Here is a 23180-nt window from a genome sequence, read left to right on the forward strand (position 1 = left end):
TGACTAGCTTGCTTGTAAGCAAATGAGCTTTCACATTCTTGAGTCCTGATTGTGTTTCCCTAAGGAGACTACAATGACTTCTCAGGGCATGGAGGTATTACAGTGGTCTCTATGACACCTAGGGAGAAGGTTCTGATTTTGCAGAGCTCTGTTTCTGTGAAAGCCAGATAATGAAATGAAGGCATTCCAATGGGAAGTGAAATGGTATTGTTTTCCCTTGTTGAGTCAGATCATTGAATATGGCCAGATATCACTGTTCATGAGGCAAACATCTGACCCAAGAGGTAATCTGTTTGACAGGCCAAAACAACCTACAAATGTTTAAAGCTTGCATCAGATTCTTGTTGGACCCTCAGCACAATGAAATTTCTTTGTTTTAAATTTAGAGATTGAACAGGGAGCCTGGTTTTGGCTACTGTCCATGTGGTTCATTGTGCAACTCAGTTGAAGGAGACCACTATATACAAAGAGTTTATTCTTGTCTGGGCTAAAAAGTAATTCCTGCCATTAAAAATGACAAACCTAGAGACTTTTAGGAAATAAAAGTGACTTCTACCCATCTATAACTTTTAAATATATCTTTCAGATGTACTTTTGAAAACAGAGTGATTATTCAGCTGAGGATTATACAGAATGTTAATTGTTTAATCACTACTTCAGTACTAAGGTTGCGTATGATGCAATATATGATTGGAGGATAAGCAAACTAAAATTGACATATAGTTATTTGACTTCTAAAAATATCTGTCCCTGACAGAGCTCCCTTAGCATATGTTTAGCATACTTTTCCTTAATCTTTGAAATTTATATTTCTCCTATTGCCCTCATTTCTTTGGAAGTGTCTCATATGGTTTCACACACACATGGTATGAGTTAAATACTTTTTACGGTATATAGAGATGGTGCTGATAATGAGGCCAAGGTTACTGGTTTGATTCTCTCTCTGTTCCTTCTTGGTATCATTTGCTGGTTCCTCATCTTCTCTCAGTCTCTTAAAGGTTGATGCTTCCCAGGGTTCTCTGCCAATGCGTATCTTCTCATTCTATGTTTTCTTTCCCCAGACGACTTCACCCATTTCTAGCACTTCGCCCTCTAGCCATCTGCATATCCTCCCATCTTCACATACAAAGGAAAACACACAGCCTTAGACTGAGATGCTAGCCCTGGATAGGTATACTCCCTGTGTACACTAGGAGACTGGGCTGTGTTAAGGGCATGTGAAAAATCTTAGATGTTAAACAACTATCTTCAGCAGAGAGTGTACCAATGGTTAGATGGTCACTCCCTCCTGTGCACTGAAAATGTGCCCATGGCTTCTGGGACTTGAAGGCCACATAGGGTGGTATTTTTCCCATCCAGTGGCCCAGTTGCCAGATGGCTCCTTGAATACTGGTAGCCTTCTATCATTGCAACATCTTGGGCCAGGATAGTGCAGCCTAGGTACAAAAAGGTCCTTTGGCTTTCTGAATTCAGCAGCTTGTTTTGATAACCTCTTTGGCATATAAAGAGAATAAAGAAAGTCACTTTTGGGGGTGAACAACTGAGCTTTCATCAAAGTCATTTCCAAGTATACAGCTACCCACCATTTTTTAGTCATGATAACTTTGCTTTATGTATTACAAAAACCCATGCAGGAGCATAATTATTTTAAAAACAATCACAGCCATTTTAATAGAACAAATACATCCTACAGGGGGTGGTGTAGCTGGTATACTGATTGTCCATAAAATGAGTTGGTTGCCTCTCTAACTGCTATACATTAGGCTAACATCACTTTGAAAAGATAACTTTGTTTTGGTTTCCTTAAACAACAGTTTAAATACTTGAATAAATTTTCCTTAATCATTGAAAAGACACAGAAGGGCTTGAGTCACTGTTGATGAACAATTGCATCATTTCAAAGTAAATGAGTGTGAATCATCAATATGTAAACACAGTCATTCCAGAATATACAGGCAAACACTAGTAATTCATACAGTTCTTTGATTAGAAGGAATCAGATTCATTTTAGTCATGAGTTAGCTCAATTAGATGCTGTTTAATTCCATTCCTGTCGTAAACTTATTATAGTCATGGTAGCACAATTTAACTGATTTTCTTATCCAATAGCCTAAGCCTTTTTCATGGTATAATGTGGTGCAAAGGCTGATATGTCAAAAATTTATATAGGTAGAAAATTCCATTATAACTCCAATGATTGGTAAGCAGAAGTTGTTAATCACAATGTAGAATGTAGCAATTCAGCTCATCTGTCACAGAATAAGTTATTTTTCTAATAAAATTAATAAATGATGTAATTTAAAAGTTTTTCTCAATGAACATGTTTAAGGACTGGCTAGGGAGTATAAAAATGTTAATCATACCCGCTCATTCCAGAAGCTTTTTCAATAGTGTTCTTGATTTTTTTTCTTACATAGCACATGAAAAGCATGAAATTATATGGCAGCAAGACATATTTAAAGAACCCCGTATGATAGTCTACTTAGGGCATCTGTTTGAAACATTAACATTAGGAAACACAAACCTATTCATTCTCTCTCCTCCCACCCCCATCTTTTTGTTATTTTAGACAAACAAAGGTGATGCACTTGCCAACCGAGTCCAGAACACGCTTGGAAACTATGATGAAATGAAGGATTTGCTAACTAACCATTCTAATCAGAATCACCTAGTGGGAATTCCAAAGAATTCTGTGCCCCAGAATCCCAACAACAAAAATGAACCAAGCTTTTTTCCAGAACAAAAGAACAGAATAATTCCACCTCACCAGGATAATACCCATCCTTCAGCACCAATGCCTCCACCTTCTGTTGTGATACTGAATTCAACTCTAATACACAGCAACAGAAAATCAAAACCTGAGTGGTCACGTGATAGTCATAACCCTAGCACTGTACTGGCAAGCCAGGCCAGTGGTCAGCCAAACAAGATGCAGACTTTGACACAGGACCAGTCTCAAGCCAAACTGGAAGACTTCTTTGTCTACCCAGCTGAACAGCCCCAGATTGGAGAAGCTGAAGAGTCAAACCCATCTGCAAAGGAAGACAGTAACCCTAATTCTAGTGGAGAAGATGCTTTCAAAGAAATCTTTCAATCCAATTCACCAGAAGAATCTGAATTTGCCGTGCAAGCGCCTGGGTCTCCCCTAGTGGCTTCCTCTTTATTAGCTCCTAGCAGTGGCCTTTCAGTTCAAAACTTCCCACCAGGGCTTTACTGCAAAACAAGCATGGGGCAGCAAAAGCCAACTGCATACGTCAGACCCATGGATGGCCAGGACCAGGCACCGGACATCTCACCAACACTGAAACCTTCAATTGAATTTGAGAACAGCTTTGGGAATCTGTCATTTGGAACACTCTTGGATGGAAAACCCAGTGCAGCCAGTTCAAAGACTAAACTGCCAAAGTTCACCATCCTCCAAACAAGTGAAGTAAGTAATTTTTAAAGTTTTGTTTGGTTTCACTTTTTTTTAGTTCTCTGCTCTAACCTCTATAATCCAGTATTCACAAGCAGGTCTCATTTACCTTAATGAGCTGTATAGGATACTCTTCAAGTTCAGGGTCTGAATTTTGATCTTCTGTCACTTGTGACATAACTGATTAACACGCTGCAAATAGAGTTAAATCTCCATAATTTGGAATGACAGAAGACAAGGTCGGTCTGACTGAAAGAATGACAAGTTGGAGTTATAAAATAGTTTCATAAAATACAGTTGTGGTAATACTATGTATAAATTAATAACATTTGAGATTATAATTGGTCATAAGTAGTATGAGGTTCATGAGAAGATTGCGAGTCACTATATGCCTTCACTACTCAGTAGCATATTCTAAACCTAAAATACAGAAGTTCCTTAAAGTAGAAGAATGTGGAACTGTGGTTTGCTGGAACCTGAAGTAGAAGGCGTTCTTTAAGAATTTTAGTTTCTTGAGTGATTACAGAGCTATTCCTTGGCAAGATCTTAATGTAATCTCCCGTATCCATCAATCTTCCCTTCTGCATCTCCTTCCTCCACAGGTATCTACATAGCCCTTTTATTCTACTTTCATCCTTTCTGTCAAAGCAAAAAGCATTACGAGCAACCAAAAGCCCACTGGTTTAGAATGAGTAAATATCCTACCCATCTCAGGAATCATTGCCTTGTAAAAGAGAAGTCCAGAGGCACCAAAGCCTCTTCTAAGGAATGAATCGCTAATGATTGGATTCCAGGCCTTGTGGCCCCTGGGTGGGGGTCATGCATGGTGCTGCCTCTCAGACCCTACCATGTAAGCGGCTGTCTACTGCACCTCAAGCGTTTGATTGGAAGAAGCCACTGCCTTTAGATTGGATTCCTGTCACTGGTGACTAAAGGCTTGAAATAACACAGAGGAAGAAAGTAGGGTTAAATTCTTACTCAATAGGAGTGACAGGCAGTCTGTCTGAATGGTTGTAGATTCCAAGTTAGTGGTATCTGAGTTAGAGAAGTGTGACCCTATAAGCACCCTGGCTCTCCTTCCTTTATTTATCCTCAGCAGATGCGGTGATTTCAGAGGACGATGGGAACATAAAGGGAGGGAGGCCTGGGGCTGTTGACTATGTTTTCTGAATGTATGTTTTTAATATTGTTTCATTTCTGAGGCAGTTTTGCTTTTTGTATCATCATTCATCAAGTCTTGTCAAGCTTCCTCTTAAGTATCTCTCTAGTCTGTCATCTCTACCCCCACTGCCTTTGAACCACCTGTGAGCCTTCAGTGGACTGCTGTGAGAGCCCCTCTTGACTGGTGTCCTTCCCTCTAGTCTCACCTCTCTTCCATACCATCCATGCAGGCTCATCTAACAGGCAGATCTGACCATGTCACTCCCTGCTTTTGATTATTCAGTACCTTCTCATCACTTCCAGGGAAAAGTCCAAATTTCTTAGTCACACATACAAGGCTCTTCACCCTTTAGTTTCATACTCCTTTTTTGGCTACATATTTCACTACTTCTTCATGTGCAGTTGAAATCCCAGCCATATGGGACTACCTGTGGTTCCCTGTCATGTCATGCTTTATCACGCTTCCTTGCTTTTTGGCTTGCTGTCCCCTCAGCCTAGAATGTCTTTCCCCACCCTCCCTTGTCTTCCTGGTGAAGTCCTGTTTCTCCTTCAGGTCTGGTCAGTTGTCACCTTCTCTGTGAAAGCTTCCCTGATCCCCTCAGCTTAATTAAAAACTCCTTTGTCTTGGCTCCTCTAGCACCTTCTATATGCCCTGATTGGCACCGACTCCATTGTATTGTAGTGATTTAGTTATGTTTCTATCTCCTCTACTAGACTGTGAGCTCACTAAGAGCAAGGAATACCTCATTCTCTCTGTATCCCAAGCGCCTAGCAAATACTTAGCACATAGTAGATACTCAATAAATGTTTGTTGAATGAATGAATTTCAAAAATGGTTACTTGATTACATTTTCTAAGCCACAATGTTAATCAAATAACATGCACAAATGTGAACAATTGCTAGGAAATCCATCATGAGTTATATCTTTTTCAGTTGTATTCTGTCTGCCTGTTTCTTACTCTGTTCTGCTCCTGTTCTGTCACTGAGAAATCCTAGCCATAATTTCTACTGAATGACTTAATACAGGCTTTAATACTTAAAAACCAAAAAAGAGATCTGCTTTGAAAAAGTACAAGTATAATGGGAGGTGGGGATATCATTCTTGTTTCTTCTTTTGCCCTGGTATCTGCTGCTGTTCCCTCCTTACACAGCCAGAACTGATCTGGAAATAGCACTGCCCCATAAAGCAGTCTGTCAGCCTGTTTCCATACCTCATTAGTAGAGTGACAAATCACAGACCCAGCGAAATCCACTCTGTTGTAATTCTCTCTCTTATACATTCACAAAATGGCTGACCCAGATTCAGAAATGACTTCATGCTTTCACTCAGTGCTCTGGCACACCAACGAGAGGTACATTTTCAAAGACAGTCTGAGCTGTCATCAGCTCTGGAGACGATTATCCCAGGAGCAGCCTATGTGCTTGCAGCCTTTGGTGATGGTACAAACAGACCTTGCTAGAGCTCTGTATGAAAAATGGGCCAGGTGCAATAAAGTCATGATAGGAGATCGGTGAAGAAAGTATTTATTTTAAAATATGGGTTTCAAGGAAGGATTTGACAGAAGAGTAGAGAGAAGCTTAAAGCCCTAAAGTCAGGGGCATATACAGAACCCAAGGGTAATGTGAAAACCAAAAGTAGGAGGAAAGGAAAAGAGAGGTTACACGGCCCAACAAGAGAGCTTAGAAGGGTGCAGATTAAAATGCAGGCATAAATATAGACAGGGAGGAGCATTATGGAGCTTTGAACCTAATGGAATTTATGTGGCTAAAACTCTGACCAAGTCTGAAAATTCACCCTATTAAATCTTGATGCACTTTTCAAAAGCACTTAGCATTAGAATTCAGCCCCAGTTCCTGGCGCCAAGAAGTTTCAGGCACTGGGTTCTGGGTCTCTAGTCAGTGTAGCCGTCTTTGATGAGTGGTAGCATTACTCTGAGTTATTACCAAAAAGGCTTATCCGTGGAGCAATCACAGTATTTCTTTGAGTATTCTCAACTTTTTCCCTGGCTTTAGTGACAGGAGGTTGATGAGTGTTAGTGAAGTGCATTTGTGGGGAGGGTGAAGCAGGATGGGTTGAATGGCCAGAAAACAGACAACATTCTAAGCTATACAAATAAGCAGATAACATTATATTTATGAATTGAGAGATCACAAACTATTATTGAAATGTGATGTGCAAGTGTGTGTGCCCATGTTTCTTTATGTGTCCACATGTTGAGTATATAGTGGGGAAATTTTTATTTTTTATCCTTGAAACATTTCCATGCTTCTTAGAATTTCTGTATCAACAATAAGGATATTAGAAGTATAACCAACTTTATTGCAAAAGGTCAGCTTTTCAATTGAGGCATGTCATTTTAACAAATAGTTTGTTTAAAAACTTTATGTTGGCCGGGTGCAGTGGCTCACGCCTGTAATCCCAGCACTTTGGGAGGTTGAGATGGGCGGATCATGAAGTCAAGAGATCTAGACCATCCTGGCCAACATGGTGAAACCCCGTCTCTACCAAAAATACAAAAAATAGCTGGCCATGGTGGCACACACCTGTAGTCCCAGCTACTCGGGAGGCTGAGGCAGGAGAATAGCTTGAACCCGGGAGGCAGAGGTTGCAGTGAGCCGAGGTTGCACCACTGCACTCCAGCCTGGTGACAAAGCTGGACTCTGTCTCAAAAATAAATAAATAAATAAATAAATAAATAAATAACAAAACTTCATGTCATAGAGTTTATTAACATTCCTGGCAACAACAACAACAAAATGCTGATGTGTTCTGCAGTTGGGTTTAGAAGAATTTTCTCGGAACTGCATCTGAAAACAGTAAAAGGCCTATTTATATCAAGTGGAAACTGAGGGTTGCTTGCAGATGGTGCTTTATTAGGAAATGAATTTGTTAATAAACGTAGCTTTATACATGATTTCTTTACAGAAATTTTTGTTTATTTTTACCTTAGGATAAAAATCTGCTGGTGTAGACAGCTCTGCATTTTGGTGCAATTTGTTATTAGTATAGCTTGCCAAGTAAATAATCACATGCACATGAAAGGATTGATATCACATATTAAATGTCTCCATCCTAAGTCAGTAAGCTTTTGAAAGTACAAAACTAACGTGTAGAGTGTCATATCCCTAAAGGGCCATTTGCTTTACATGCTGCTCTTGGCTGTGATCTAAGGCTATCTGAGGCTCCAATTGCCACAAAACTAGTGGCCTTAGAAAACTTTAATAGAAATGGTGTGGGATTTGTCTGTAGCTTATTTTAGTGGTTAGCTTTGTCAACCAGCTGAAAAATTATTGCTCACATTTGTGACTGTGCCTGTTTTGTTTCACACCCTATGCAGTGAACACTGTGAGTATAATTACCTTTATTTATTGTGAGTTAGATAGTAAACTCAGGTCCCTTGTGTGAGAACTGCAGAGAATGCTAGGATATTACCATTGATGTTCTAGATATGTCCATGCAGCTACACAGAAATGAGACAGCTGCTTCAATGAATGGAAGGCCATCCAGTTGCTGTTTACAACTCATGCTAAGAATTTTTCACTTGACATATTAGTCTGTTTTCATGCTGCTGATAAAGACGTACCTGAGTCTGGGCATTTACAAAAGAAAGATATTTAATGGACTTACAGTTCCACGTGGCTGGGGAGGCCTCACAATCATGGTGGAAGGTGAGAGGCATATCTCACATTATGGCAGACAAGAGAGGAGAGCTTGTGCAGGGAAACTCCCCCTTATAATAACCATCAGACCTTGTGATACTTACTAACTGTCATGAGAACATCACAGCAAAGACCTTCTCCCATGATTCAATTACTTCCTATTAGGTTCCTCCCACAAAGCATGGGAATTATGGGAGTTACAATTCAAGATAAGATTTGGGTGGGGACACAGCCAAACCATATTAATCCACCCCCAGCCCCTCCCAAATCTCATGTCCTCACATTTCAAATCCAATCATGCCTTCCCAACAGTACCCCAAAGTCTTAACTCATTTCAGCATTAACTCAAAAGTCCACAGTCTAAAGTCTAATCTGAATCAATGCAAGTCCCTTCCGCTTATGAGTCCATAAATTCAAAAGCAAGTTAGTTACTTTCTGGATACAATGGAGGTACAGGCATTGGGTAAATACAGCTATTCCAAATGGGAGAAATTGGCCAAAACAAAGGGGCTACAGGCCCCATGCAAGTCCAAAATCCAGCAGGGCCGTCAAACCTTAAAGCTCCAAAATGATCTCCTTTGACTCCGTGTCTCACATCCAGGTCATGCTGATGCAAGAGGTGGGTTCCCATGGTCTTGGACAGCTCTGCCCCTGTGGCTTTGCAGGGCGTAGCCCCCCTCCTGGCTGCTTTCATGGGCTGGCATTGAGTGTCTGTGGCTTTTCCAGGTGCATGGTGCAAGCTGTTGATGGATCTACCATTCTGGGGTCTGGAGGTTGGTGGCCTTCTTCTCACAGCTCCACTAGGTGGTGCCCCAACAGGGACTCTGTGGCAGCTCTGACCCCACATTTCCCTTTCACATTGTCCTAGCAGAGGTTCTCCATGGGCGCCCCACCTCTGCAGTGAACTTCTGCCTGGGTATCCAAGCATTTCCATACATCCTCTGAAATCTAGGTGGAGGTTCCCAAACGTCAGTTCTTGACTTCTCTGCACCTGCAGGCTCAACACCATGTGGAAGCTGCCAAGATGTTGGGTTCCATTCTCTGAAACAACAGCCCAAGCTTGGCCCCTTTTAGCCATGGCTGGAGCAACTAGAATGCAGGGTACCAAGTCCCTAGGCTGCACAGAGCAGAGGGCCCTGGGCCTGGCCTATGAAACCATCATTTCCTCCTAGGCCTCCTGGCCTGTGATGGGAGGGGCTGCTGTGAAGACCTCTGACATGCCCTGGAGACATTTTCCCTATTGTCTTGAGGGTTAACATTCGGCTCCTTGTTACTTATGCAAATTTCTGCAGCCGGCTTGAATTTCTCCTCAGAAAATGTGATTTTCTTTTCTATTGCATTGTCAAGCTGCAAATTTTCCAAACTTTTATGCTGTGTTTCCCTTTTGAAATGGAATGCCTTTAACGACACCCAAGCCCCCTCTTGAATGCTTTGCTGCATAGAAATTTCTTCTGCCAGGTACCCTAAATCATCTCTCTTAAGTTCAAAGTTCCATAAGTCTCTAGGGCTGGGGCAAAATGCCACCAGTCTCTTTGCTAAAACGTAACAAGAGTCACCTTTGCTCCAGTCCCCAACAAGTAACTCATCTCCATCTGAGACCACCTCACCCTGGATTTCATTGTCCATATCATTATCAGCATTTTGGTCAAAGTCAATCAACAAGTCTCTAGGAAGTTCCAAACTTTCCTGCATTTTCCTATCTTATTCTGAGCCCTCCAAACTGTTCCAATCTCTGCCTGTTACCCAGTTCCAAAGTTGCTTCCACATTTTCATGTATCTTTTCAGCAGCACCCCACTCCTGGTACCAATTTCCTGTATTAGTCCATTTTCATGCTGCCGATAAAGACATATCTGAGACTGGGCAGTTTACAAAAGAAAGATTTAACGGACTTACAGTTCCATGTGGCTGGGGAGGCCTCACAATTGTAGCAGTAAGTTAAAGACACGTTTCTCATGGCAACAGACAAGAGAAGAGAGCTTGTGCAGGGAAACTCCCCCTTATAATAACCATCAGATCTCGTGAGACTTACGGACTATCACGAGAACAGCACAGGAAAGACCTGCCCCCATGATTCAATTACATCCCACCAGATTCCTCCCATGAAGCATGGGAATTGTGGGAGTTACAATTCAAGATGAGATTTGGGTGGGGACACAGCCAAACCATATCACTTGAGGTATATCACCAGTTTATTTTTTTGTGCATTCTTATGAAAATACAATAGTACTGAGTCCAAGGCTATATCTGGGCTATTTCCAAACCCATCAAAATGAAGGGATAACTTTATACTTTTAGGGTGCCAGAAAAGACTCTTGAACTTAGTATTTGTCTTATAGCTGTGTGGAATCTAGAAAGCTTTGTACCTTCTTCTCTGCTAGTCCATCCCCTGGTAGTTGCATTTTGTTTATGCTTTTTTACTAACTCTTCCAACTCACTGGTCTCATTGGTATTCAAATTCATTTTCTTATCATATTCCTCCTAACTTTCTCTTCATATTCCCCCTAACTTTAGTGTCTCCCTAAGCTAAATGAAGTTGTCTCCAACTGAACATGTGTAGTTGATAGTAATACAAATAGAATACCTGGCTTTGCATTCTTTGTGATGGGAAGGTTGGAGATGCTAAAAGAGAAGTGATTAGGAAAGGTGTCCTGAGGAGGGGAGACTGAGACCATTCTCACAATAGCAGGAGTGATTTGTCAGTCAGGGACACATAGAGGTAACCAGGGAGGGTTTCACAGAGAATGAATGGGAAGTTTGTTTTGAACTTGGCCTTTAATATTGGGTGGTATTAGAGTAGTTCAAGAGGAATCTGGAGAGCAGTTCATATGTGTGCATATTAGTCATATTAGTGATGGATAGAGATAATAGCATATACAGAAAGGGGAAGTGAGTAAAATGTGAAGTATATTCTAAGGATAAGCCAGTTTATCTGCAGCTGCGGGTATGTGGGACCAAAGTGAGAGAGCTCAAAAGCCAGACTGTCACTTATCTTGAATTTGTAGGCAATGTGGCAACCAGAGTGTAATGCTGAACTTGACACGCTACTTTCCCTGTCATCCTAGCAGACCTAGGAATTCTCTCAAGACCATTGCCTTCATCAATTCAAGCAGTAATTTCTGAGCTTTCCCAGGTTTGTTCTCTACTTCCCTACAAGAAAGGACATCTCAATTCTTCTCTTGTAACCATCCATTCTTTTTCAGTGTGCTTCCCCAAGGATTTTTCTAAAGTAATGCCGAACTGGCTATTTTATACCATACTTTTCTTCCCTTGGAGTCCTTGTCCTCCGTTCACCCCCTTTCTCTTCCATTTTTTTCATTGGCATTAGTCAAACTCAGAGATAGATCTCAAGGATGGCTTCTTAAAGAGTATGCAAATACTTGGGATTTTTTTCTTTCTTTTTCCTCAAGTCCTCTTCTTTCTCCTATGTATTTTTTTTTTCTTTTCTAAGGCTGTATGCAAGTGGTTCTAGCCATCAGCATCCTAAAACAATGTCAGTGATTTCAACATGCCATTGTGTAGGTAGATCAGAGTATTTGGTTTCAGTGCATCTTTCTTGGTGCACTTTGCTTTTAAAGCCTCTGTCATTGTTTAACACTTTTTTTGGTTGGAAAGAAACCAAAAGATTGATTTATTCTTACTCTGTTTTAACAAAATTTAATTCTTATGTTATACACATTTCTGTCATCATTATTAATAATGATGCAATTTAAAACAGCACTATTTGATAATTTTAGTGATTCTTCATGAGGCAGTTGAAAATAAATCTCTACTTTGGAAAGTGTGAAATATTGCAAAGCATAGTTTTAATGAGGTATACTGAGATGTGGGTTTCTCTTCTGGCCTGAACTTTGTTTGTAAAATTAAGAGAGTTATTTTGCCTTTCTAGGGCTTTTGTCACATGAGGAGATTAGACTAACTCATTGGTGGGGTTGCTTACAGCTCTAAATCTTCTCTTTGTAGTTAAGCCCAAACCTATCTTGTTTGTATAGTAATTTCAGCCATTATCTCCCCCACCCATAACCCTCTAGGAGTATCCACAGTAGAACAGCATGAAGGGATCTGAGCCCTGCCTGCACACATTCAGAACAGTTTCTGACTTTGTAAGACTAGGTAAATATGGGAAGACTCAAATTGGATCTTTTTAGGGATTGACTACCAATTCAGCTGGGGTATTCTTATATTTCACCTTTTTTTTTTTTAAGGTAACAGCTATATGCTGCATTTTACCAGAAAGTACCAAACTGTAGACTCAGCACATAGCCTCCTAATCCTTTTGTCACCACCCACTAAAATAATGAAAGATAGAGAACTCCTATTTTCACATTACTTCTAGGAAAATATTTTGACAGATTCAGTATGCAGTAAAATGGTAAGCTTTTGTTACGTGTGTTCCAAATCATCTTGTTATCACTGGATATATCGATTAGTTCAGTACTTTCTGAGCCAGTCATAAAAAAAGACTTCTCTCGTTCTGCATGAAAGAATAAGAGAAATTGAAAGGTAGATAACCATATTGATTCAACCCAAATAGTAAATGCAAGGGGCTTTAGACATAAGTCATAAATCTCTTTATGGGAGTTGTAAGTCTGTTTGGTATTTTCTATTTGACATGAAAGAAAATAATCTCTAATTAACCATCATTTTAAAGTGAACTATGCTTTGATTTGAGTTTATAATACAGGTGCCAATAACATAAACCTGTTACCTTTATACTTTGTAGTTTACAAATGCCTTCATATGTCTTATCTTGATCCAGTTCTAACGGGGTCTGGAATTATCATAATTTTCTTTTCTGCAGAAACTTAGTCTCGGAGAGGCTAAGCGTCACTTGCCTAAAGGCACACAGCCAGCAAATGGCTATGGCAGGACCAGGACCCAGGCTTTTAGTGATACTTCCACGTGGCATTTGGTGTATGGTGTGCTACTGTATATGTATGGGTTAATTTTCTAAAAGTAGCTCCTCTACTGGCACGTAAAGGGCAAGAGAATAATGAGCTGAATCCAGCTTAAGTTAAAATTCCCTTCTTAGGTTCATATTTCAAAAGTCTGGACCAAACACACCAAAAAGAGCAATTTTTCTTGTGGTATTACAGGTTATAGTCATGTGTTTTTCATTTACAAATATGGTGAGAAGTAGTGTTTTTGCAATATTCCTAAATGAGTAACATATGACACAACTTGTTAGAGGACTTTTTCTTGGTTCATAAAGTTTCTGAGTTTTTGTGTCTTTAGTGGGATGACTTTATCAGAAATCCTCAGACAACACAGCTAAAATCTAAATTTCTGTGGTTGAAACACAGCCACCCTCAAGAGAAACCTTAGATGTAAATGAGAGGTCAGTAAAAAGTGGGTATGAAACTAATTGCTATAGAGGGAGTAAGACTTCTCTCAATTGTTTGAGCCCCTGAAAAATAGATTAATTTAAAAAAACTGTCTAGGATCATCAAATTGCAAAAGTAGTTAGCAAGGAACAGACAGAATTTGTGACATTTATTCATAGACACTAAATGGGTGAGTGTCGCTCTACCTCAGCAAAAGAATGCAGATGGTCCATAGATAATCTACTTCAAAAAATAACTGTGAAAATAAATGAACTAAGTAGCTGTGAAAGTTCTCTGAAAAATGTGCAAGACTCTGCAAATGGGAGGCATATTAGTTTCCTGTAGCTGCAACAGAATATCACAACTGAGTGGCTTAAAACAAGAGATTTATTTGCTCACACTTCTGGAGACCAGGAGTCCAAAAAGATGCCACACTCATTCCCAATACTCTAGAGAGAATATTTCTTTGCTTTTAAGTAGCTTCTGGTGGCCCCAGGCATTTCTTGGCTTGTGGCAGCATCATGACAATCTCTGCGTGCATCTTCACATGGTCTTCTTCTAGGTGTGTCTCTCTGTGTCCTCTTCTTCTAAGGACATCAGTTATTGGATTTAGGACCCACCTTATATCCCAGATGATTCATGTCTAGATCCTTAACTACCTCCATCTGAAAATACTATACATATATCCAAAAAGGTCACATTCTGAGGTACTGAGTGGACATGAGTTTTTAGGGACTAGTATTCAACCCTGTATAAGAGAGGTCATTCTTCCCACTTTTCAGACTAAGAATAGAGGGAGTCTATGCTGTGCTCAATGTGAAAAGCCTAAGCCAGTCTTTTGGAGGGAGGTGGGCTTCTCCACCTCAGAACTGACTTCAGGTTTAGTCCACAATGCTTCTGAGCCAAATCTTTAAGCTGTTCAACTTGACTGCGACTATGAGAAAGACAATGGCTCTGGATAAACTGTTAAAATATAATTGTGCAAAAATGAGATTTAAAAATCTTTTAGGGAAGTATAAAGTTTCTTTTCACTTAGATAATAGATAAAAAATAATTTATTAGTACAAATTGACTTTTTTGTGAGCTAGAGCTAGGTGGGCAAACCTTTTCTGAAAAATAATTATTTTCTACTATACGGGCTATATGGTCTGTCTGTCACAAATACTTATCTCTGCTATTGTAGCATGAAAACAACCAAAGACAGTACATAAATGAATGGATATGGGTGTGTGCCAATAAAATTTGATATATGGATACTGAAGCTTGAATATCACATATGTCCATGTGTCATGAAATATTCTTTTCCTCTTTTACAAACATCTTAACAGTGTAAAAAATACTCTTAACTTGGGAGCCAAACCACATCAGGCAGTGGGCTGGATTTGGCTGGCAAAACTTAGTTTGCTGACCCCTGGGCTAGATCTAGACAAAGTTTCACACAGCAGAACACATTTTGCTTCTTGTGCCTATTATCAACAGGAAGATGGTTTTTAGAAAGTGGGGAAAGTCAGTTTTGTTCTTGTACAGAGCAAAATCCTAGAGTCAGGAGAGGTATCTATAGTCAAGGAAGAACTGGCCAAGGGAGTCGAGGCTCTCCCAGGTCTAGGCCTACAGACAGGTGGATGTAAATGTTGTGTACCCAGGATTTGAAATACTCTTTAACACCACAAATCTCACCCTCTATTCAAGAGAATCTTTTTTTCTTAGTGACTTATAGGGTGAAGGTCATTTTACCTTTTGCTTCCTTAGAATTAGAGTGTCTGGACTCCCAGCGCAGGAAACCATTTGCATACCCAGTCTTGGACTCAGAATCACAAGATGTAAAAGAGGTGGCCACAGAGATAACTGCTAAAAGGAAGCCAGCCCTATTATTTTATCTAAGGAGAAGGTGGCCTAGGCCAAACCCAATTGACATTCTGGAATCCCCTATAGATCAGAAGGACAAAAGCATGTATTTGACTTGGGTGTGGGGAGGTAGAGATTTCTAAGATTCTTGGAAAAACAAGTCCTCTTGTATAGCCTACGACTTTGAGTCAAATTAGGTGAAAGGGTTGATGGTCTGTGGCAGCCCCTACAGGCTTTGCATAGCTGATGTGTAGGGGTGTTTTAGTATGTGCATGCACGTATGCATGTGTTAGGTGTCCATGTGTCTCTTTGGGGAGGGGGTGCTGAGAAAGCCAGTGGACTTCTGGAGGAGGCTAGAAATTATGGCATTCTTGGTACTTTCTGAAATTTTTGCCCAGCAGGCAGGGAGATATCTAGGTTCCTAAGTGATGTAGAATGAAGGAGAAATAACAGACAGGATCTGTTTAGTTAAGGCTTTAAAGATGAGGTGAGGTTCAGCAAGGGCTTTGGGAAACACATGGGTTGATGGAGAAAAAAAAAAAAAAGGAGGCTGTATCTTAGATGTAATGAACTGCATAAAGCCTTGAAAGTTAGCGGGGCTGTAAGGTCCATGCTTCCTATGAATGGGATCATGTCACTCACATCTTAAAGTAGGTATCATAGAAGAATGCTCCAATGATGTTGCAGTTTCATGAAGAAGTTTGGTGTTGGGAGAAGTAGCTGCTATGCTGTATAGTTTCAAAGTCACTGTTCTCATAGAAAACAGGGTGAATTATGACTTCCAGAGTCAGTTAAGGAGATGGCCCCAGTTCTAGATTGAACCTATGCTTTGGCCTTCCTCTGCTTGTCAGGTTCTCTTATTCATCCAGACCTTGAAGTGAACTTACTGGGGAAGCTGATTTCCTCTGGGACATCCAGAAACGCCTTCCTTGGGCATCTGCTGGATATGGAGACCAGGATGTTCATCCTGAGTGGGGTCTGACTAAATGTTCTCTCCTGTGTGTTGAGACCCCCAAAACTGCCTTTCTGCAGTTCTACTCTATTTAACTTGAATAAATGTGGCCTTCAGATTCTTGGGAAGATAAGAAGCTCTAACTTCCCTTCCCAGTCAAGATTGATGGATAAAAAGGGCCTACACCAGAGATGTAAGCCTGAACCCACAATCCACATATATTGTAATAAATCTAGAAGGAGTGGTCTTATTCAATACTGGAGGAAAGCATTTAGCTCAAGGACAAACATTTTAAAAAACCTAGTGTAACATTTTGAGTGAGTAGTTCACACTGAGTTTGATACTATGAATTGTGATTTTTTTTTTTTTTTTTGAGACGGAGTCTCATTCTGTCACCCAGGCTGGAGTGCAGTGGCACCGTCTTGGCTCACTGCAAGCTCCGCCTCCCAGGTTCACGCCATTCTCCGGCCTCAGCCTCCCAAGTAGCTGGGACTACAGACACCCACCACCACGCCCGGCTTATTTTCGTATTTTTAGTAGAGACAGGGTTTCACCATGATCTCGATCTCCTGACCTCGTGATCCACCCGCCTCAGCCTCCCAAAGTGCTGGGATTACAGGCATGAGCCACCACGCCCGGCCTGTGATTTTTTTAAACTCTGAAAATATTATCTTACAGACTGTTGGAAAGATTCACTCGATACCTGTAAAATCCAGTATTTTCTTTTATTCATTCATTTACCGAATTTGCATTGAGTGCCCATTGTGTGCCAGGTACCATGCCAGAAGCTGGAAAACTGAGATGATGACATGTTGCCTTATCTTAGGTAGCTTAAGTCCAGGGATATAGACACAAAAACAGAAAAGCCACAGTGAAGTATAATAGAACAGTGTTTGGTATTCTCTTTAAGCAGACAAAGAATAGCTATCTGAGGTGTTTAGAAAAGCTTTTTCAAGGAGGTAGTAACTTGAGGCTAGCTCTTGGAGTATGATTGGAAGTTTTCTTGGTGAAGAAGTGGAAATATAAGCTTTCCTGCAATGTAAACCCACATCAAGTTGTAAATTGGCTTGATGGCTTCTGGGATTCATGAGACACAAGAGTCAGCTGTGTTTGGAGAGAAAAAGGAAGATTGGTTGGGAAGACTCGGGGCTTGGTATCACCTCTACATGATGGGGAGTCTTTTAAATCATTAAAAGGTAAAGGGTATAAGGTATAATCATGGTAAATAATGTTTCAGAAAAGCCATCTTGACAGTATGATTGGCAGGGGAGTTGGGGGAAGGGAGTAACATGTTAGGGCTGGTGAGATTCGAGGCAGAAAGATTGAAAAGGCTGTTGAAATATTCCAGGCCAGAAATGCTAGCAATTTGAATTAGGGTCATTTCTGAGATAGATTTTTAAGTCTGATTCAATGGAAATCAGTGATTAATTAGATGGGCCATTGAAAGGAAGCCCACATAGAGGAATTTAAAATGATGCTGAGGTTTCTAGCTTGGGCAAGCAGTGGATGGTGATACCATTACCCAAGATTCCTTTCTTTGACACTGAGAGCTTCAGAAAGCAGGTAAGTTTTTCCCTTTATCTCTTTTATTGTCATGCTGTCATGATATAGGCTTTGAATGTCATGATATTTGATTAATGTTTGCACAGTGCTTCTTGTTGTAAAGCTATGTACAAAAAATGATCATTTCCTTATGCTTCATTGAAAGATTTATTTCTTACAAATGGCCTTTTTGGTTCACCACTTAAAAATTAATGTCTTACCTCAGAGAGGTTTGATAGTACTTTAGAGAGCATGGGAAAATATGCTGAATATTTTCTTAGAAATCATAGAAGTGATAAGTTTCTATTAGTAATGCAGTATATTAAATATTAAATTATGTTTTGTCTTTTGTAGTTTTTGAAGTCAAATGAACACATTACCAGTTGAATTTATCTTGTACTGATAGCTGTGGACTTTTCTATGATACTTCCTGACTTTGTTTCTTTTAGACTGAAGCTGGCTACACAGGGAACATGTTTACAATGGAGAGTGGGAATGACTTTGCACTCAGTACTATTCTCTCCCTCAGTCCCTATGATAAAATATTGATGGAGAAATCGCATCCTTTGATTTTGGTGGAGTTGGTGTAGGGTTGTTCTGACTATCTGTATATAAATTGTTACCTCAAAAACTGTTTGACTCAGCTCCCCTGCCTTTATTTGGTGACCATGGACATTGCCTTTTAGTTAAGATCAGTGAATTTCTGGTGGTAGAAGCAGGAGGAAAGAGTGGAATTGAATGTACAATATTTTTGCACTCCATAGTTCCTAGGATTGCAATTATGTTTTTTTCAAATATAGAGAAATTAATCATAATGTATTTACTTGACTTTACTTATGCAGTCAGTCTCAGTTCTCAACTATTTGAAATACTCTGTAACTCCCATATACTTTTGTATTTGGAAATTGCTGTAAACACAGAGATTTTGAGATCTGAAAGCTTCACTTCTTGCAATGAAGAATATAGAAGCCTGGCAAGAGAAGGCCTCACCAAATGCCTCACCTTGGCTAATTACAGAACTGAGCCTTGAACTCTCCACCCACAAATCTGGGCATTAAGTGAAAAGAAAAAAAAATCAGCATTTTGAAGAACAGCTTATATTCTGTTAATTCACATGAATTGAAAGAGCAGTACTCTGAGAAAACGGAATCATTATTTTCTTTGAGTGGGGGCCAAGGAGTGGCAGTAAGACTGTGGAGGTGATAGTGGTACTATTTATAAAATTACAGATTCTTGATTCTGAGAGGGCTCTGCAAAGCCAGCCAGTCCAATTGGCTTAATAGAAACACATTAGTCTGCTTTTAGGCTGCATATTCCTCACTCAGGAATGAGAAACTCCTGAAAAGTCACAGGTGAAACCTTCATCTGAGAGAGCTTGCATCAAAAATAATCAAGTGCAGTGTGGAACTTGGCCATTTTCCATAACCCAAAGATACATATAAAAGTTCCTTAGTTGGTAGGCTCCAGCAAACATATTAGCCATATGAAAAAGCAACATCTAACTTCTATATTTTGACTTATGAAGGAAAAGGCCTCCCTGTCACATAAATATGTTCATTTCACCTCCTGTGGGGAAAAGAAAGGAAATTGTAGCTACAGTGTGTTATTGAATCTTCCTGAAATTAGCCTTTAGAGTTTTAGAGTTTGGTAAGATTGAACGATTGACTGCCAATGCCTTCCACACACAAAAAACAAAAAAGTATTCTATGTTTGCATCAACACTCGTTCAATGCTGAAATACAGCTAGTCAAAACCCATGTTAAAGTTTTTCATATATTACATAATGCCGCTGTATAATACATTAAAATACATACTGGATTGGAGATAAATTACTGAAGAAATACCAGATTTCGTTTGTAGGTTTTAACTGCAACATAATTCATTGTGTGATTTACATAGGTAGACATAAGTACATTTCTTTCCAAACTATATAGCAATATACGTATAAAAGCTATAAAGTAAAAAAAGCAAAACCATACTAGATGACTGCTGAGAAAAGATGAATGTTAATTTTTTAAGTAGCAATCTGATAGTAATTTTAAATAGCAATCTGATAGTAAACATGATACAAGAGGAAAGGTTTTACTAATAGACATTTAAAAATTATGTCTTCATAAATCAAGAGGATATATTACTTAGAGCTAGAAATAACAGTGCCGTGCTTCCTGTTTTGAATAAGCCATTATGCATTTTTGTCTTTGCATCCCTATTTAATTTGTACAGTGTTATTTATTCCAATAATTAGTGTTAACTTTCTTGGCAGTAGGCGTTATAATTACCTTTAAAATTTAAATGGGATAAAAATGCCTTGAGAACATGGTTTAGGAAAACTCTTAGTATTTATTTTCACTTGTCTCTTTAATTATTCATTTATGTAGTATTTGAAAGAAAATCTTGAGAAATGGAAGGCCACTGACAGAATTACTTCCCAGATGAGCAGACTTGGTTTTTCAGTTGGTTGGGTGACATTCTGGACTGCTGAGGCATTAGTGATGCCAAATGGAAGCTCTACTACCCGTTCAACATTGCCAATCTAAATACATTTCACTTAGAACAGCACAGGCCACTTTTTCTTATTCTCTTTCTTCTGAAAGTAAGTCATTATTTAAAATAAGCCATTATTCTGAAAATAAGCCATTCACATGACTTCTGATTTCAAATATACATATGCAGGTGATTATTTTCCTAAATATATAAATTAATTTGAAACTAGTTTATAATCTTGATAAATGCTGTAACTCTGAATAAGCATACTAGTCTCCAAGAAAATCAATGTTTCAAAAGGTGGAAGGGATAAATCTAGCCTGTCCTCAGCCATTAAAAAGTACACAAGCAATGTCAAGGTAAGGTTGACAGTATTCATTCGTTTATTATGTATTGAGCACATCTACATGCATAATATAGTTTTAATCTTTACAGGGGGATCCAAAAACTTTAGAAGAAGAGATGACTGGATTTTTGCCAATTCCAGTCATAATACCTGGCACAGAATAGGTGCTCATTAAATACATGCTGAATAAGTGAATACATCCCCTGGAGAGCTGAAGAGTTCATAGCATATCTGAAGCAATTAGACAATAATAATAAGAAAATGTGTATGCAGTTGTGTGATAACAAGTTATAAAATCAGGGTATTGCATGTGCAGGCCTTTCTTGAAGATGACGGCCCAGAGATTGACCAGAAACAAGTCTGACATTTGAGGAAGTTAGCCTTCTAGGTGAGAGGAGTTAGATAATCAAAGATCAAGAGTAGGAGTAAGCGTGGTTTCGGTAGGTAACAACCAGTCACTAAGTTAAAAAAAAAATCAACTTCGTTTGACCTTTATCAAGCACTTATCATATGCAGAGTATGGTGCTAGGGCTTTGAGAGACACAAAATTGGAAAAGATTGTGTTCTGCCTTCAAGAAACGTACGTCTAGCAGGACAATTTTGATATATTCACAATAACAGCAAAGCAACAAAATGAAGTAAAAAATCAGGGTTGCAGGAGAGTTCAGAGTACCCTGGGAGCCCAGAGCAGAGAGAGGTGCATGCTGGCAGGTGGATTTAGGATGGCTCTAGGGAAGTATGGTATTGGCATCTGCACTAAGCCCTACAAGACACTGGGATGAAATCATGGGCATTCATAAACTTTTGGGGACTTCATCCTTTCTGAGAAGCTGGTAAAATCTCTACCCCCATGTCTCAGAAAAATGTGACTTGGAAATACTCAAACCATTTTTCATGCAATTGCTTAGGCTTCCTGAAGTCAAACTGTGGACCTCCAAGGGAATCCGTATACCCAGAGTTGAGACCTTTGGGGTAGTGAGAGAAAACTTGCTTTGGAAAGGGATAGAGCCATATTTAAATTGCAACTGCTACCTTTAGCTTTGTGATTTGGACAAGTTTCTCAAGCCTTCAGAGTCTCAATTTCCTCATCTGTAAAACAAGGATAATAATACTTACTTGAGATTATTTTAGCATAGAACAAGTTAACAGAAATCACCGGATCACACCAGGCACCAAACACATTCTACTTTTCACAATACCTTGGGGCTGCTTATGTTTTATTGAGAGCAGGGGAGTTGGCTGCATAGCTGGGTTATTATCAAGTGCTGTCTTTTTTCTATCCTTTCCTACCAATTAACAGATTATTTGTATTTTAGAATAATCCTCAACATGCAAAACTTTATGAGTACACAGGGCGAAATTAACTGAGAAATATCCCACACTGGATTCTTAGGATAAGAACACCAGAAAATGAGCCTAAATGTTCAGTTGTAATGTTGATGATCACAGTGTGCTAAAAGGTGTGTGTGTGTGTGTCAGTGTGTGTGTGTGAGAGAGAGAATGAAGAAAGGAAAGAAGAAAGAAAGAAAGAAAGAAAGAGAAAGAAAGACAGAGAAGAGAAAAAGAAAGAGAAAGAAAGAAAGAGAAAGAAAGACAGAGAAGAGAAAAAGAAAGAGAAAGAAAGAAAGAGAAAGAAAGACAGAGAAGAGAAAAAGAAAGAGAAAGAAAGAAAGAAAGAGAAAGAAAGACAGAGAAGAGAAAAAGAAAGAGAAAGAAAGGAAAGAAAAAGAGAAAGAAAGAAAGAAACAAAGAAAGAAGGAAAGAAAGAAAGAAGAAAGAAAGGAAGAAAGAAAGAGGAATGGAATGTTAAAATGGGACTTTAGTAGTGTCTCTGTTTTTATTTTCCCCACCAGAGGGCTTTGGGCTTTCTTAGGCCTCAGGTATTTCCATCTTCATGTATTTCCCCATGGTTTGTTTTGATTTACTGATGGACGGCTCAAGATTTTGGTAGAAACATGCATACTCACAAAGAAACACACAAACACACACATACACATGCACAAAAGCATGCATAATAACAGAATAAAAGCAGCAGGTGACAAATACATACTTTAGCTGTTGTACAAACTTATAATGTAGCTTTACAAACATGATTTTTAGTGAAGAAATAAAAGAAGGGTAGTGATGGGTGGTTAGGTTTAGAATCAAAAGTTACTCAGCTGGTTGTTGTACAGGTGACTCAGTTTGGCTTTGTATACTGTGAACGTTTTGATTGCAGGGCTTAAAAATATGTAATCCTAATTTTAAGAAAACTAATGGAATAAACACTCATTATGCACACAAAAGCCCTTCCATTCAGCTTTTCATTGCTTTGCAGTTATTTTCTCCAAAATAAAATGAGTAATTATTTGGAAGTACTTTCAGCACATGCACCATGTGGGCTAAGCTTGTTCCCGACATCTGCAATCCTTTGAATGAAAGTGCCAAAGGCCTCCTGCCACCGTGGGCCACA

At 39.4% G+C, this 23180-nt stretch overlaps 1 protein-coding gene across 8 annotated transcripts in view; it reads left to right on the forward strand.

The window, feature by feature from the left end:
- Nucleotides 1-23180, forward strand: part of AFF2 (ALF transcription elongation factor 2) — a 491337-nt gene that overhangs the window by 158008 nt on the left and 310149 nt on the right. For all 8 annotated transcript variants that reach the window (XM_016942631.4, XM_016942637.4, XM_016942634.4 and 5 more), the window contains 1 exon segment: nucleotides 2570-3430. In XM_016942631.4, coding sequence (XP_016798120.2) covers nucleotides 2570-3430 — 861 coding nt within the window.

The sequence above is a fragment of the Pan troglodytes genome, chromosome X, assembly GCF_028858775.2.
Source record: "Pan troglodytes isolate AG18354 chromosome X, NHGRI_mPanTro3-v2.0_pri, whole genome shotgun sequence".
NCBI lineage: Eukaryota > Metazoa > Chordata > Mammalia > Primates > Hominidae > Pan > Pan troglodytes.